The sequence below is a fragment of the Rhipicephalus microplus genome, chromosome 5 (assembly GCF_043290135.1).
Source record: "Rhipicephalus microplus isolate Deutch F79 chromosome 5, USDA_Rmic, whole genome shotgun sequence".
Classification (NCBI taxonomy): domain Eukaryota; kingdom Metazoa; phylum Arthropoda; class Arachnida; order Ixodida; family Ixodidae; genus Rhipicephalus; species Rhipicephalus microplus.
The window spans coordinates 51,750,595-51,768,346 of NC_134704.1; the positions used below are offsets into that span (position 1 = coordinate 51,750,595).

General features: G+C 42.3%; 1 protein-coding gene across 10 annotated transcripts in view; it reads left to right on the forward strand.

The window, feature by feature from the left end:
- The first annotated feature begins 67 nt into the window (after positions 1-67).
- The window catches only part of LOC119174559 (uncharacterized), a 33,174-nt gene continuing 15,489 nt past the window's right edge, over positions 68-17,752 (forward strand). For 4 of the 10 annotated variants that reach the window (XM_037425513.2, XM_037425517.2, XM_075895442.1 and 1 more), the window contains exons 1-10: positions 68-404; positions 880-1,045; positions 9,391-9,475; positions 11,419-11,481; positions 12,258-12,343; positions 14,528-14,691; positions 15,309-15,386; positions 16,091-16,135; positions 17,464-17,493; positions 17,622-17,651. In XM_037425513.2, coding sequence (XP_037281410.1) covers positions 231-404; positions 880-1,045; positions 9,391-9,475; positions 11,419-11,481; positions 12,258-12,343; positions 14,528-14,691; positions 15,309-15,386; positions 16,091-16,135; positions 17,464-17,493; positions 17,622-17,651 — 921 coding nt within the window. In that variant the 5' untranslated portion in view covers positions 68-230. The remainder of the gene's footprint in view (positions 405-879; positions 1,046-9,390; positions 9,476-11,418; positions 11,482-12,257; positions 12,344-14,527; positions 14,692-15,308; positions 15,387-16,090; positions 16,136-17,463; positions 17,494-17,621; positions 17,652-17,752) is intronic. The other 6 variants (XM_037425520.2, XM_037425515.2, XM_037425518.2 and 3 more) reach the window with 3 other exon arrangements.

Here is a 17,752-nt window from a genome sequence, read left to right on the forward strand (position 1 = left end):
GCGAATGCGAAGGAAGCAATAGTGTGACGTAAGCAAAAAAAGGTGAACTCCCATTGGCGGAATTTTCGTTGGCAATTTTCAGTTGTGTTCCAGAGTGGCGGTAGATTTGGCTCGGCCATAGGTGTTGTCTGGCTCTGCTGTTTGCCGTAGCTGCGCTACGAAGTCGGCCGTTTCAATTCTTCGTTGCACTTTTAGTTTATCCCTGCTGCGTCGTTCACATCCTTTTAGCAATGGACGGCTCTACGGACCAAGCGTTTGCTGCGCTGAAAGAACTTGCTGCTTGTCTTGACGCTGAAATCCCGAACGCCGCCAACTGTCTACAGGGCCCTTCTGGCATTCTTGAAACCAAATCGGCTTCCACGAATGCCGCTACGCAAGTCTTTGAAAAGGCGACACTTATTGAGGTGCGTGTTATAAGACATCACGTTGAGTGCTCCAACGCTGCCGTGTTTTCTGACGCACTGTGTGCTAACCCGTTAGAATTTTGTGGTTATCCCCTAACGTACTCATTGATGTGGTGCTTTTCGTTTGTTTACGATTATCAGACCGCTCAGGCTTTTTCCATTAAGTGGTGCTTATGAATGCGGTCTATATGTTCAGCTGTCACGATATTGACAGGAGTCTTTTCTCTCAGATCTCCGTTCTAGGTGTGGTCAGCAATATCAAAGGGTAGCCCGGGGCTATGATGGTGCCATCCTGCAGCGTCTCATTGCCCCACATTTACTACGACCCAACTGTTCACAGTTTATTCTGTACGGCCGATATTGTAAAACACACACACACACACAAACACACACACACACGCGCTACATTGGATGAATTAACATCTGGTCTGTATTTGCGCATTAACACCTCTTTGTTTTGTCTATTTTGTTTCAGGCCGAGCTGAAGATGGTTGTGTTAAGGCTCGAAAAAGTGATCCAGGAGAAATTAACATCAATTAACGAAATGACAGAATGCCTGAAGCAAGTAGACAGCGACAACAGAGAGACATTGGAAAAACTTATACCTCTCGGTTTCAAAGTACCCGATAATCTCTTACCTGGTGAGTCCATACATTTACTGTGATTAGGAACAGTTAATTACAATTTAGGAACGATCAGACTGTTTAAACAAAACTATGGTGTATTAGAGAAACAGATTAATGACTAACAAAGTGCCATATTGATCGAGCTCTACAGACGGCATCATTTTTTCATTATTATCTTGGTTGATTCTGTTTCTGTAGCTAATACTACATCAGTAGCTTATGCGTCATATGAAAGTTTTTGCATCTAGTAGGATTACCCACAGAGAGTAAGGAAGTGTTTTATGAAAGGTCTGCTCTGGATACAAAAAAGGCACCAAATTTGTGCATTGCAACTTCATTTCGTGTACATCTGACTGGAGGAGCGCTATTAAATGGGCTATGCAATGTTTAGTGTTACAATGTTTTTTTTTTTTTTACTAGGACGAAACTACCTATTTCTCTGACAAAGCTCTGAATTTATTTATTTATTTATTTATTTATTTATTTATTTATTATACCCTCAGGGCCAGAGGCATTACAGAGGGGGTGGTACAGAACAAAGGCATAACATGAGGTAGCATGGTTACAAAAACGTTGTGTACATAAAAAGGAAAGGAAAGACAAAACAAATTAGTATTATCGCAACAATGTGGTCACACAAACACAGATTAAACATCAGATATTTCTGCATATACAATATTGGCTAAGGCAGCACGGAACAGTTGGTTATCGGTGATACCCGCAATTTCAGCGGGAAGGTGGTTCCATTCCCGGGACGAACGGGGCAAGAATGACTGAGTGGCAGATTTTGTATGATAATAGTTAATGCCAACCTTGTGACGGTGGTCAATGCGATGGGAAATGTATAGTGGTTGGGGTAAGAGTTCGTTGCGCAGGAAGGAATGATAATATATTTTATGCAGCATGGTTAACCGAAAAAGTTTCCTGCGTGATAATAAAGAGGGAAGGGAAAGGCTGCTTTTCATTGAAGGTATGCTGGCAGTACGGTTATAGTTTGACAGGATAAAGCGAGCGGAATTATTTTGAACAAGCTCGAGAGAAGCGATTAGATTTTCCTGGCTTGGATCCCATACTGATGCTGCGTACTCTAACTTGGGGCGTATTAAGGATTTGTAAAGCGATAATTTTAGTGACGATGGGGCTCTAGAAAAATTGCGGCGTAAATATCCTAACATGCTATTAGCGTTGTTGATGATATGTTGATGTTGATGAATTTCACCACATTCTCAGCTTAGCCGTGTTATCTGCTGGTGTTGCTACAGTTTTCAGTTGTCGGTGTAACTGCCCACGGGGCTTGTGGTAGCTTTGCCACGGTGTGCACAAACGTTTCAGTACTGTTAGGATGCAAGGCACATGTTGATCGGAAGCAGGGAACCACATCACCGGGTATGTGAAAAGGTCGGCCAATCTCTGTTACCATCTACTTTTATTTTTAGTTTGCGAGTCAATAAATTTTGCTTACATATTTCAACTGTCAAAATCCTTCTTTGAATTCCTCTCCTGGTGATGTAAAAAGAACGAGCTGTTATGCAAAAAACCCGGTTGATCCCTCTTTTTAGGAATTGGTATACCACCAAAGTGAAACGTGTTCTTGCAGAGACAGTTGAGCGTTCATTGTGCATTGTCTCACCACAAGGGCGAAAAAGGGAATGCCACAGCAACAAATTGTTATGTCATGCAAAGAACAGCAAGCAACTCAAAACTTGGAGTGCCGCCTCAACCAGAAAGCACGCACGAAATGAGCATACACAGGATGAGTGCAGACAAACAGCTGTAGCAGCTCGACACTTAAAGTACGCTGCTCAAACAGAAAAATGCATGAAACAAATCTACAAGTATACACAGCACAAGCGCAAACAACCATCGCAATTCTTACTTCGTGTGTGAGCAGCGTGTTCCTCTCGTAAATGCGGCTGTGGCAGCAAGCGAAGTCACCTTTTACTTTACAAAATCGGGAGTCTGGTATGCGTGCATGCAGGGGAGAACTCGCTCTGTAGAAGCAGGGCTTACCAAAATGCAAGAGACGACCTCTAGAGTGCCCCAAAACGCGAGCCCGTTGGGCCATCTCGTTACTGATGATGAAAACACACTGACGCTATGGAGCTCAGAGGACTGTCAAATGGTGTGTATTGTGAGTACAGTCACTGACTCTTTTTTATCAATTGGACGTGTAATCACCATTTGTATAACGTCCTCATCTGTAGATATCATCATCAGCGTGTGCCAGCTCGAGTTCGTCTCGAATAAAGTGCTTTCTCATAATATTTCTCATAAATGGCTTGCTGTTAACAAGCTGGAAAAAATTCGTTCTGTGACGTAGTGGTCGGCATTGCGTGCCGAGAAGCGTGAGATCGCTAGTTCGACGCTCTGCTCCAAAAAGATTTCTTCTCGTTTTTTTGCAGTCTGTTAGTATAATTTTACGTCAAATCTCTGACAGAAATATGTCGGCGTGCCGGTGGTGGAACCCGGCATAAAACACTTTCATGTTAAAAAATAGGCGGATAAAGCTTAGGTGCAGTGCCCAGATTCTCAATACCAGGTCATCAAAATTAGCGTGGAGCGCTCCTGTACAGCATGCCTCATTATTGTGCCATGATTCTGGCACATAAAATGTGAGTTCTAAATACGAAGCTATTTAAAAGGACTCTGAAGAGAAAAATGATTTGTCTGTCATTAGTAAATTACCCTTTCACAATTCTGAAATCGCCATGCTCGTTGCGAAAAGATGCTTGGCAAGTGAGAAAGCATGCATAAAGAAAAGGTGGTGATGCCACCTTTCTTTTAGTGCCGGAATTTTAAGGTAGCGACACCACCTTGAAATTCTGGCACCAAACGTTGTGACGTCACAAATTTTGATGGTGTTTACTAAGGCCTACGTAGCCCCTAGTAGGTAAAAATGAAGTGCATGATCTGCTGATGGGGCAACAGACTTAAGGCACCAAGTTTCGAGAAATTTCGTGGAGTCATTGTCTTCAAGATACGGCAAATGCATTTTGAAATTCGTGATTTCACACACGCATATTTCGGTGTGGACTTTAAAAGTGGTACTTTGAACATTTTTTTATCCTTCAGTTATCAACTTATGATGGTAAGACTAGCGACACTAGAGTTCGAGAATACTTTATCCATCTAAACTAATTCATTGTTTCGCTTTAGTGTCCTTTAAACCGGAGGTCAGGCTGTTCGGTGTGTGAAAAAAAAAAACCTCGCTGAGCATGATGTCACCATTTGTCATCTAGCTACGTGTTGGAGGAATGAATGGAGGAACAGAGAAGTACAGAGAAGAAATACATAAAATGAAAAAAAAATTGCTTGATGAGGTGTAATTCGAACCTAGGTTCCCATGGCTTTAATGCGAGCATTGTAACCATGTGGCTATCCAGGCATGCCAGTAGAACAAGGATTTATTGCAACCATGTGATTGCGTTGCTATGGCCGAGAGAATGAGAAAAAGGTAGAGAGAAATATATATATATATATATATATATATATATATATATATATATATATTGAGAGAGGGCCTCAGTTTTGCTTTCATATGCTTAACCGCCCCTCTCTGTGCACATGTGGCTATATCTGGGGCTCCATGTTTTTGGATAAATCTGAAAATAAAAAATCTTTTATACACCCTGTGGTAAATTTTGAAGAAGTTGTATTTGTCTACTAAACTTCGATTTTTCAAGGCCGATATGACCCCGTTCAGTGCTTCAAAAATTAAAAGGGTATATTCTAAGCGCCCATTGATACATTGGCTGTTTTCACCAATATAAAACTTACCTCACGTCAACAATATCTCGTGGACCGCACTTATTGCACATTTAAAAAAGGGCTTGTCCCGCACAGTGTGAGAGATGTCAACATATGAAGGGCCCCTGGGGATGACATTTTTATATAGGTGTGCCAGACAAGATCGAATATATGGACCATGTAAAATATGCTTGCTTCTGTTACCACTAGCTTTAAGGTTGTAATATTATTGACCATTGATGTTTTGTATTCAAATGTATGTGTTTGGGTGCATATGAATTCAAAAAAAGTTATTGTCTTCATTTAGAAAACTGTCGTCCCATGTCACTAACATCTTCTCGCTCAATTAATTGAACATGTTATTGCAAAAGCCCCAAGTGAGTTTTTTTGATGACAGAAGAACTTTAACGAGCTCTCAACACGATTTTAGAGAGGGGTAATCCACACACAAATAGTCTCCGTCACTCACAGTTTTGCTTCTGCTATTGACTATTATAATCAAAATAATTTAATTTTGGATTTTAGTAAATCTTTTGATAAGGTATCTCATGATGGTCCTGAAATACTAGTTTCTTGGATAGGTGAATACCTAAAAAATCGCGAGCAGTTTGTGGATATAGGCGGGCATCGCTCAACCTGACTGCTGATCACTTCTGGGATACCACGGGGAAGTGTGTTGAGTCTTTTGTTGTTCTTCCTGTATGTCTGAAATTCTTGATTCTATTAAGCTGATTGTCCAAATAAGACTTCTTGCAGACGACTGTGCCCTGTTAAAAAAAAATCACCCGTGCTAGTGACCGAAATAACCTGAAGTCTCAGTCAAATTTTCTAGTGGTGCACCCATTGGGAGATGACCCTGAGTGTTGAAAAAAAATGTTTTTTTATTGTTTTAACAATTACCCCAAATAAAACATCTCTGTGTTATAATTATATTGTTACGGGTTACTTATTCAATAAATTAAATACGATGCGCCGTGCTCGGCGAACAAGATGGTAACAGTTCATCAACAACCAGCCACCAACGTCGTCTTTCTCTTTCTTGCAGAAAGGCTGTGCCGGCTGTTGTGTATCATAACCCTCCGGCGGTAGAAGCACCGTCTCTGTGCTTGCGCAACTCGGATGCGGTAGAAGGAGGGTGATAAGGCTTGAGTCTAGCTATGTGCACGATGTCAATCGAAGGTGACGATGATGTTGTTGAATCAGCTGAAACGATCTCGTATGTAACGTCAGTCACCTAATGGCAGTGTGGTCCAGTGTAGCGTGACAGCAGTTTTTCAGAAAGCCCTACACGTCGAGTGGGGAACCAGAGGAGGACAATGGAACCCGGTGAAAAGTGCACGTTTTGATGATGGGACTCGTAGAGCTGTCTTTGGTGCTCCTGTGAGGCCTGCAGGCGGCTGCGGGCGAGTTGGCGTGCGTGGTCGGCTCGCGCGATGGCTTGGCCGGCATACTGTGACCGAGGGCAGCAAAGTGTCAAATGGTTGGGCGTGTTCTCGGCCGCATAGAAGATAGAATCGTGAATAGCCGGCAGTGTCGTGACGTCACGAATTATATGCGAACGTCACAAATTGCAAATGAACGCCCCTGTCTTGGTGGTCGGCCGCTACGTATTTAGAAAGCATGTCGGTTATGGTGCGGTTGAGGCGCTCCGTGAGACCGTTGGTTTGCTGATGGTACGAAGTGGCAAACTTGTGCTTGGCAGAGCAAGAGCGCAGGATTTCATCAACGACAGCTGATAGGAAGGTCCGGCCCCAGTCAGTGAGAAGTTGGCGTGGAGCTCTGTGTACTAAAATAATATCATATACCAGAAAGTCCGCCACATCGGTTGCACAACTCGTCGGAAGTGCTCGTGTGATAGCGTACAGTGTCGCAGAGTCAGTGGCAACAGCGATCCATTTGTTGCCTGAGCTGGAGATCGTGAATGGGCCAAGCAGGTCGAGGCCAACTCGAAAAAAAGGTTCAATAGGAATGTCGATCGGCTAAAGGAATCCAGCTGGTAAGGAAGATGGCTTTTGCGGCGCTGGCAGGGCCCACAAGCGGCGACGTAGCGTGGAACAGAGCGGGCAAGACCAGGCCAAAAGAAACGACGATGTACACGGTCGTATGTGCGAGAGACGCCCAAGTGGCCCGCCAAAGGAGCGTCATGAAGTTGGTTGAGAACAGTCGCATGAAGATTTGCTGGTATGACGGGAAGCAAGTCATGGCCATATGGATCGAGGTTACGGCGATACAGAATCCCGTCTTTTACCAGGAACATTTGTAGAAATGCGTCGCGAGGCATTGACTCAAGCTTGTCAATGATGGTTCGCAGGAAATCATCCCGGCGTTGTTCGTGGCCAAGGTTGAGTAGCTGCGTCACACACAGAAGGTCTGGAAAGGTGTCAGTATGGGCAGCCTCTTCCACAGGGTAGCGTGATAAGCAATCCGCATCTTGATGTGACCGCCCTGTTTTGTACGATACGGTGAACGTGTATTCTTGTAATCGTAGGGACCAACGACCGAGGCGTCCTGTGGGATCCTTGAGTGAGGACAGCCAGCAGAGCGCGTGGTGGTCGGTGACTATATAAAATAGACGCCCGTACAAGTATGGGCGAAACTTGGCGACTGCCCACACAAGAGCGAGACACTCACGCTCCGTGATTGAATAGTTGCGCTCGGCGGTAGATAGCAGTCGGCTTGCATATGCTATAACACGGTCATGTCCGCGTAGGTGTTGCAATAGCATTACCCCGATGCCGTGCCCACTAGCGTCAGTGCAAACCTCGGTTGGAGCTGATGGATCGAAATGAGCTAAAATCGGCGGTGTTGTAAGGAGCGTCGTCAGCTGGGAAAAAGATGAGGCTTGATCAGCGCCCCAGAAAAACGGGGTGTCCTTCTTCAGGAGGTTTGTGAGTGAGCGTGCAATGATGGCGATGTCCTTAACAAACCGTCGAAAGTATAAGCACAAGCCCACAAAACTGCGAACGTCCTTTGTTGACTTCGGAACAAGAAAGTCCGTGACGGCGCGAATTTTCTCAGGATCCGGGCGGACTCCTGGGGCATCGACGATGTGGCCAAGTATGGTTATTTGACCACGAGCAAAGTGGCATTTCGACGAGTTTAGTTGAAGTCCGGCTTGTCGAAAAACTTCAAGAATCGCCGATAAACGCTTGAGATGGGAGTCGAAAGTGGGCGAGAAAACGATAACGTCCTCTAAATAACATAAGCAGGTTGACCATTTAAACCCTTGGAGCAATGAGTTCATCATTCTTTCGAATGTGGCCGGCGCATTACAGAGACCAAAGGGCATAACTTTGAAGTGATAAAGACCGTCAGGAGTGACGAATGCGGTCTTCTCACGGTCCATCTCGTCCACAGCGATTTGCCAATAGCCAGATCGAAGGTCGATAGTGGAAAAATACGTAGCACCGTAAAGGCAGTCTAAGGCATCGTCGATTCTAGGCAACAGGTAAACATCTTTCTTCGTAATTTTGTTGAGATGCTGATAATCTACACAAAAGCGCCTTGTTCCATCCTTCTTTCTGATCAGGACGACAAGAGAAGCTCAGGGGCTACAAGAGGGCTCGATTATGTCTTTTGCAAGCATCTTTATGACTTCTTGTTGTATGACTGTACGCTCGTATGCGGAAACACGGTATGGACATCGGTGAATGGGACTCGCGTCACCAGTATTGATGCGATGAGTAACAACACTCGTTCCGCTTAAAGCTGTGCTGGCGAAGTCGAAAATGTCACTATAGGACTTCAGGACGTGACAAAGGGATTCTGCTTGATCAGGAGCGAGGTCTGATGGTACCATGTGGTCAACGTCGACGCCTGATGAAAGTGATAGAGTGGGTTCATGGTCTGAAGTGCAGCAATCATCCACTCTGAAAGGTTCAACCGTATGTTCTTCTAGAGCAGTAATTTCGGCCAGGGAGATGCCTTATGGAAGAATTTGGGCAGTGAGGGCAAAATTGACAATAGGAAGGCATGTGCAGTTTTCAACGATTGTCAAAATGGTGTGCGGAACAGCGACGCCATGCGTAAGCATCACGGCATGAATTGTTGCCACCATGTAATCGCCGTCAGGTACAGGTGGTGTAGAGAAGAGGTCGATATGTGTGACACAGTTAGGCGGAAGGCGTGCAAAATCAATGCAGCAAAAGTATTCAAATATTCTGTTTTTTATGCACCATTAATGACTGGAATAACTTACCCACATGAACACTGTATTATTTTACTTTGAACTTTGCACGCTTGCGTTGTTTTGTGTTGGCTGCGTTTTTTTTCCAGTTGTATGTTCCAAGCTGTCGAGTTCAGCTTAGAAGATTGTTTTACTTTTGTTAAACCACTGTGTTTTATTTACCCTGTATGGACTTTGTGTCAGCAGTATCTATTAAATAAAATAAATAGGTGTTTGTGGGTTCAAACCTTCCAGACAACTGAAATATGCTTCGTGGGTTCTGATGTTTTCATTTTCAGATATCATTCCATCTAAGATAGTATAAATTTAAGCTTCAGAATTTCTGCCCAACAAAAAAAAAAAAAAAAACCTCTGAATTTGCAAGCGCAGTTTTAATTTTCTTAATCTTTTTTTTTCACAAGTTCCTCGAATGCTTGCACTATTGCAGCTCTAGAAAACCTCTTTCTGCAAAGTTACCGGGACACAGCCACAGAAGCTACCAACGACACACTGGAAGATTCGCTTTGCTCTCTGTATCCTTCAAATTTGTGTTTTTTTTTATAGCCTCTCCTAGCTGCTGTTTGCTACATGTTTACTTCTACCGATTTATTACGATATCGCAACCAGGAATTCACAATGATCGTGGGCTTATCCTCTGTGCGTGTGGACAGTGCATGCTATGAATTGCCTCCTACGTTTTGTTGTGCAAACACTACTTCATGGGGTTTGAGCATTCACTCATTTACGGAGCACTCAAAGGTTTCCTGGTGCAGAGAATACAACATTAGTGCCTACCTTAATCCTCTTTTTCGGGTGTAGTGAAATCTTATGTAGGTAGGCGAGCACCAAAATACAGCTTTGTTCAGCAGGCTTCCTGTCTGACAAGTGCTGGTTTCCCTGATTGATTGATTGATTGATTGATTGATATGTGGGGTTTAACGTCCCAAAACCACCATATGATTATGAGAGACGCCGTAGTGGAGGGCTACGAAAATTTCGACCACCTGGGGTTCTTTAACATGCACCCAAATCTAAGCACAGTATTCCCCAGTGGCGCAATCGGTTAGCGCACGGTACTTATACAAATCTAAGCACATGGGCCTACAACATTTCCGCCTCCATCGGAAATGCAGCCGCCGCAGCCAGGATTCGAACCCGCGACCAGCGGGTCAGCAGCCGAGTACCTTAGCCACTATAGACCATCGCGGCGGGGCCTGGTTTTCCTGAGAATGTGCTCATATCGGTAGTAGGAGAAATGCCTAGGACCATTAAACATGGATTTGAAGCATCAGCAAACTGTTGCCAGTGACACTAAATGAGTCGCAGTGCTCCTCTACTTGCATGAGAATTCACACAATTTCAAACATGTCGAGGATATGGTAGATGTCAAGGTTGTATTCTCAGTGGCTGAAAAACTTTCACTGCTCTGTAAATGAGTGAATGCTCAAACCATGGTTTTAGAATAGTTTAGGTGGAGTGATGGTGTGTTGGAATGAGGAGAAATCTGGACCTCCTTCCTTTTATTGCCGGAAGAAGGCGCGTACGTGATGGTGGCCACCCAGTGCAAACCTAATGCTTCTAACCTTCAGTGTATTAGCGTGTTGACTGATATCACAAGGTCCTGTGAAATTTATGTGGTTTTGTAATATTAATATTATATTTTTAAGTTAGATGTGGACATTTAGTAGTGTTTTATGCATGGTGCAAAAAGAAATTGCGTATCTGGCTGGGATACGATAGGTTGTGCGTTTGTGCTGAGATGTGGTTGCAGTGCTCATATGTATATATTTCTAGCATTTTCACTAATAAAATTTAGGTGAAGTCAGTGCCCCTGTTATGTCATTTCTTATGTCCTCATTTTCTTGTTTTTTTTTACTTTTTTAAGAAGCGCTGTGCAAACATGTCTATTCCAAATTACCAGGTAGCCCAAGCAACTGTTTTGTCACCTGGTGCAAAGGGAGGGTGCGCGGCAGTTCTGGGGGCTGAGCTTCTTTGGTTGTACTCTGATGAACTGGTATTATACAATGCTTTATCAGTCAGCTTTTGGCTTATAAGGCATTCTCATACTACGTGGTGCCATCAAACAAAAACAACCCCCACTGTAGCACAGTGGTTGTGCACTAGAAGTGTGATTCAGAGATTGTGGACAGAGCTAGGAGCTGCGACAAGAATGTTGTTTGCATTCTCTTTCAACTCATAATTACTACTACAGTCCAACTCCTTTGTAAAAGACACTGATGTAAAAGACAAATGGGTTTGAGACATTAGTAGGCCTACATAGAAATAGCAGTAAATGGAAATGTGGCACCCTGCTTGCTTGACTTTGTTATCTGTTGCTTTTAAATGATGGATAGAATGTGCACTTGTAGTGCCCAGCAGCTACTAAACAGATCTCTCGATAGCTTGGTACGTGTGTGTGTTTATTTTGTTGTTCCTTTTTTCTTTCTGCATTTCTTCCTTGATAGTTTGCTTTTAGAACACAGGTTGTGACAAAGTTGGAGCCTGCTTTCAGCAAAGCAGCCGCAGAATCATCGCATGCGTAAGTTGAACGAAATGATGCCAGAACACTGTCTTTTGCAATGCTCCTCTCTGACGTGTAAAATAAAATGTGCTGGCAGCAATCAAGTTTCCTATTGTGTTCACAGTAAGCTCTAAAGCTAGTCCACCCTTGTGCCTGATCAGGCATGTCGGTGATCCGCGAGTAAATTCAAGAAGTGTTGTGTGTTTTGAAAAAGGGTGAAAATGCACGTAACATACAAAGTCGGGCAAAGTAATTCAGAAGATAGAAGCTTCAAGAGATAAGAGAATTCTTGAACCCGGGGTTTTGCTGGAACCAATGATTCGACAAGAGCTACACATACATGCTTACACGTATGCACGCTAAAGTATGGAGTTGCTGACTTGAAGAAGACAAGGCTACTTGTTCAAATAAATGCAGGCGCTACTTGTGTAATATACCTGTGTGTATCATGCAGGCAATGCACACACAGGCATTTCTGTGCAATGGTCGAGTGTCCGTGCCATGTTCCTTTCAATCCTGATGTGGTACATGTTTCCGAAACGTTTGTAAAGCAATTGAGAATTTGCAAAAGAGAAAACATGTCCGGTTATTGAAGAGTAGCCACAAGTGCTTGTTCGGTAATATATGTGGCTCCGGTTTTGACAAGTGCATTGCCTTGTGATCAGGTAGCCTTAATTGTCCACTCGTGAAGTCTTGCGAGATTTTACCCAGCTGCTCACGCTTGCATCGAGCATGTTCCATCAGTGCACGACTTCTGGCCCACTGTCTAACTGTTCTTTTGATTCTTTATTCAGACGCACGGCAGGCCATGGGCATTCAAAATTGTCCAAGTCACTGCCGCAACCTTGCAGCTCCAAGCGTGGGAGCCGCTCTCCGCCTCGTAAGTTGGTTCACTTGCATGTGGCGTTTTGGATATAAAAGCATAAGGTGTTCCAAAACTTGAATCCCAAAGTGCTTAGTGGGATCAGAAGTGAAATGACTGAGTGGCCTTGAGTATCGCTGGTGAGTGGGAAGCTGTGGGTTAGATTCCCAAGTGCAGCGATTGTATTATTCTATGGTAGGGATGAGTTAGTGAAATAAACCTGTCGACTGTGATTTGGATTGACATAAAAAAAGCTGCTGAACAGAGAAAAGGTACTTGAACTCTATTTGTAAATTAGGTTTTTGAAATTCTAATCAAGCCGCTTCAAAAATGAGAGAATGTTTGATTAGCCAAAAAAATTGCAAAAAACAAAATAAACATTGCAGTGCTGCTCACATGCCAGCTTACACTACCAGTATAGATACTAATGGTACCAAATTAATTGAGTTTAAGTGAAGTTTTATTGGTAAATATTGACTACCCTGTAATATGAGAAGAGCCAAAGGCTGAGCTTGGCAAGTTCCACACTGTCACTGTTATAGTACTAAACCAAAGCAGCTGAAAAAGGGGAAAATACTTGGAAGTTCTTGACGTCATGTTCACATTTTTGAATTAAATATACGAGAAGTAGAACATTGATCTCAGTTATGTTTTCTACTGATCGACTGATTAGGCAAAATGAAATAAAATCAAATGGAGCCTACCCACCTGACAAAATTTTTCATCGTTGCCAAAATGATTGAAACTGTCAGGTTGATAATACCATTTGCTGTAAATTTATTACAGAAATCTTGCTTTTGTGTTGTTAATTATTAAAATATAGCTGGCCTCTTTTAGATTCAATCATTAAAGATTTATTGCTAATTTGGATATTTTATAACAATATAATAAACTAATTTCACTTTGTGCATGCTTCAAGTTTTTTGTTTTGCTTTTGTGAATTATTAGCAGATAGCTGGCCATTTTTACCATAAATATTTAACAAGATTTGTTGCTTATTTTGATATTTTATTACAATCAAATAAGCTTACTTGACACTGTGTAGGCTTCAATTGTTTTCTTTTTTCTCAACAATAAACGCTTGTGTTTTAGAAGGAAGATATTTCGTACCAACTTTCATACAAATTCTCATTTTAAGGAAAAACTTCCCCAAAATATCGAAACTGTAAAGAGATTGAAGAACACAAGGAGCTCAAAAATAAACCAGACTTTCACACGAATGCTGCATACCAGTAACTGTAAGTTTATTTAGCCACCTGTAACCATGTAAATCATGCGGTGAAATGTTTTTGGTGCTCGTTTATGTTCTTGTGCACTAGGGAATGTATCGTGATAAGTGGTGTGAAGCCTGCCGACATGGTGTGCCACTGTCCACATGTTTGCTAGGAAGACTTCAAGCATAGAGTTTCCTAAATATACACTAGAGGAAACTCTGGCGCTAGTGCCTATAGGAACTGCAATGCACAGTGCTTCAGCGAGCGTGGGAATGACTGGCAGTACACGGATCTTCGTACTTCTGGCTCCGTGCGTGTTTGTGTGGCTTGGAGCAGTTTTCCCATGAAACAAAAATGAGGGGTGTTCCGCGGTTGCGCTTCACCACCTTATTTTTTTACACTTACCATTTCAAATCGGGTCACGAAGTTCAAAAGGGTTCATTCTCTCCTTCGAAACGAAACCGAAACACAGCAATAAACGAAGCCCCCTGCCCGCAAGTATGAAGACTAGGCCAATCCGTGTACTACCCAACATTCCCATGTCCGCTGAACAATCGCAGCGCCAGAGACCCCTGTAGTTAACTTTAGGGAACTCTGTGACTTCAAGTGGTGAGTGGAGTGGCAGGTGTGGCAACCATTCCCACTGTAAGCCAAAGTAGTGTCCGTGTGCCTCTTGACTCAAGCCATGCGAGATGTTCGAGACGACAGGGACCAATGATGATATTGATGCTATGATATAAAGGTGACAGTGTTATTTCAAGGGTTTCCTGTTACATACTTTTCCCGAAATGCCGAAAGTCTTTCTCGCTTCATAATTTCTTTTTTCTCTCATACGTATGCAGAGTCTCTGACACTTAATACCTTTGATAGTTCAGTATCGTTGTAAAACCTACAACGCAAGTACAATATGATATATCACCTGTGTTGGCAGACCCGTTACTCAGCGTACCTGTGTCCGAGATATTTGTCTCGTGTGTTTGTTGCACAGGCCGCTTCCAGACCAGCTCCAATCTACAAATGTACCTCGAAGAAATAGACAAGGATAACACAATAACCTTAATGAAGTACAAGCCACTCAGGCCTGAGAGGGCAGCGAAGGCATCAGCAGCACTTGGGTCGCCTGTAAGGTGCTCAGCAGCACCTGCGTCTGAGGTGAGTAGTAATAGTAATAATATTATTAACAGTGGCTACCGGTCGTAAGAGAGACAATGCCCTTGCTGTTTAAGAGCTTCATCAGACAACGGGATGTGAACCTAGGCAAATTCATGACGAATAATGAACTTAAATAAGTGTAATAAGGCTTCTACTAAGGGCTTTACAGAATACTGACTTAGATGAGTTTGGATTTGAAATCTATGGCAGTCTTTCAGTATGGGATTGCAAAAAAACAAAAGTGCTGAAATGTTTAAAAAATGTGTTTTCTGTACGTTTAACTACAGAAATATCTACGAGAAAACATAAATGTTTAATGTAAGTTCCACCATTCAACAGCTTGCCAGGCACCCGTTTTGAACACGCATCTTGCCCCACCAGTTTTTATGTTCGCTTTTGTGTTTGTTTTATGTTGTTAAGATTCGTGCACTTAAAGTGAAACATGTAGTGGCCGGTATGGCCTCATGGGATGTCATGGCTGCATAGAGATCTTGGGAGAAGCTCTGTTAGTCTAATTTCTAGCCCTGTTTTAAGTATTCATTTATTTATATATGCTAATTGCTCTCATCACTACTTGTGCTGTTATTAGTTTTTTATGAGCTTTTCTAACTTTGCAGAAGCCAGAGGCATCACCTAGATTTTCGTCCCTGAATGGGTCGCCAATACAGAACACCACCTTCATTAGTGGGATCGAGGTATGACAAGTTTCATCACTAAAATCTTTTTTTTTTTTTTCCAACTGAATAGTAATGGCAACTCGATGCTTCATCTTCCACTTCACTGTCAGCAAAAGTTATAAAATAATGGGGAATTCAGTGTAGACTGCACCAAGATACAAATGCTGCGACAAGCTGTGCCAAATGGCTGCTCTTCGCACTTTTTGCAGCACTCCTGTGCTGGCGCAGGTGAACGTCTTAGTCGACACTAAAAGCTGAAATTGTAATGGTTCCCAAATCGAAACTCGGGTAATTGTCCAAGCGGCCGAGTCAATCTTCAGCGTTTTGTCTTCTTTCAAGGGCAGATTCACATTGGTTTACAGGGAGTGCATCATTAATTTAATTAATAATCCAGGGGAAATTGCCATTTATTGAATGGATTCTCATTGAAAGCATTGCTCTGACTCCTATTGCTGCCTTTTAATGATAAGGCTCTTAGAAAAGCACAGATTACACATGTAAACAAGCGCACGAATCCACTGGCAACGTGCCAAAGATAATAATTTGCCTAAAATAATGACAATATAGCATGCTTGTTTTGATGTCGTTCCGTAGTAATGATGCTCGTGTGGTTGAAACTGTATGCTGCCTAACTTTGCCAACAGATTTGATTGGCAGTCTAAGGTCCTTCCTTTCTCTGTCATTCACAGTTTTGCACTAAAGCACATTGTTTCTAATTGCAGCCTCTTGCAAAGACACCTGAGCTTGCAGAAAAACCAGCTGTACAGGTGACTCTTTTCAGAACTCTCCTCGGCATCAGCTTCAACAGTTTTGTTATCTTTTAAAATGAGATCATGAGGTTTTTAAAATGGCTGCTGCCACTTGGGCTGAAAAACGATTTTGTACTGGTAGTAATACACTTAGTAATAATGAGGTTTAAGTATACTACTACCTGTACAAAATCGTTTTTCAGCCCAAGTGGCAGCAAATTTGAATAGTAATTGGGTGCAAGTTGTAAACTTTAAACAAGTTTGTTATATCTGAGAATTCATTATAAAGGTTATTCTTAACTCTGTATCTATTACAAGACTTTTTTATTTAGTTCGTTATATATAAGCCTATATTTTGTTATAATAAGTGTATTTGCATTCATGAGTGAGGGTGTGGTTCGGTCTGTAATGGAGCAATGCCAGAGATCGCTCCCTGTATTCACACCTGCACTTTTACATTGAAACAAAGTGGGAACCAGTGAAATGCTTGTATTTAGTTATACATTTGGAAAAATTAAGTGGCCTGCTTTGCCATTTCCTAGTTGCTCAGGTGAGATTTGTGAATCTGTGACTACAGAGCCGAACTGCACACTTAATTGTAGAATAGATACAATTGGCAGAAATAGCCCCGAATAGATTGTTTTCATCATCACTTCATCCAAATTACCGCTTAATACCATGACCTATTTAGTGCAACCCGTTCCCCAGGTGGTGCATCGAACATCACCCTGCTGCCATATGAAACACCCATACAGTTATAGTAAATGTCTGTAACTATGTATGATACGTTATTGTGCTCGTCATTGTTGTTGTCTAAGCAGTTAGAGCAGTATCTACCTGCTGTAACTCTTGAATTTTTTATGAGTGTTATTAGATTGAATAGTCATCACCACACAGGTCTGCAGCCTGCACCAGTATGGTTTTTTGTAGTTTTTTTTTGAGGTGGGGTCATTTCTAACCAAAAGTGTTTCTGGGGTAAAGTGTGTGGCAGTTTGCACAGAGCTCCATTTCTTCTGATAAATTTCACCTGTTGCAATCTTACTTCTGTGGTCTCGGTTTTGACAGAATAATCTGTAGTTGCAGAGAATAAGTACTGCACCCAGGATAGAACCATTTAGTGTTGGAGCCTTCCTTTTGTCAGCCTCACATTTGTCCATTTGTCTTCGAACACATTTAATCTCAGCTGAGTGTAAAAAATAGTTCTCAGCTGTGCTTATATTGCTGACATAGATTAGCTTCAAGGATCATACTATTGATTTGTGCAATGAGTTTAAAACTTCCTCTTTCTGCAAAGGACTAACCATGTTTAAAGTCGTGTGATACCATGTCATTTTTTTTTTCTGCAGGTAAAGGCGAGCTGCCTGTTAACACCAAAGGTATGTATAAGTACTTGACTCCATCAGAAAGTCATAGTGTATGTACAATGTGAGATTTTAAACTTCAATATCGTAAATTTCGATGCTTTATGTATGTTGCATAAAAATTTCACTGTTGCTACGTGCAGGCACCCGACTTCGAAGAGCGTCCGATGAAGGTACGTGGCATTCTTATGGCAATGCAGTTTTTGTACGGGCTCAATTACTCCTAACTCAAAAAGTTTAAAATGATAAACTAAGATCTCAGCTTTCTTTTTTA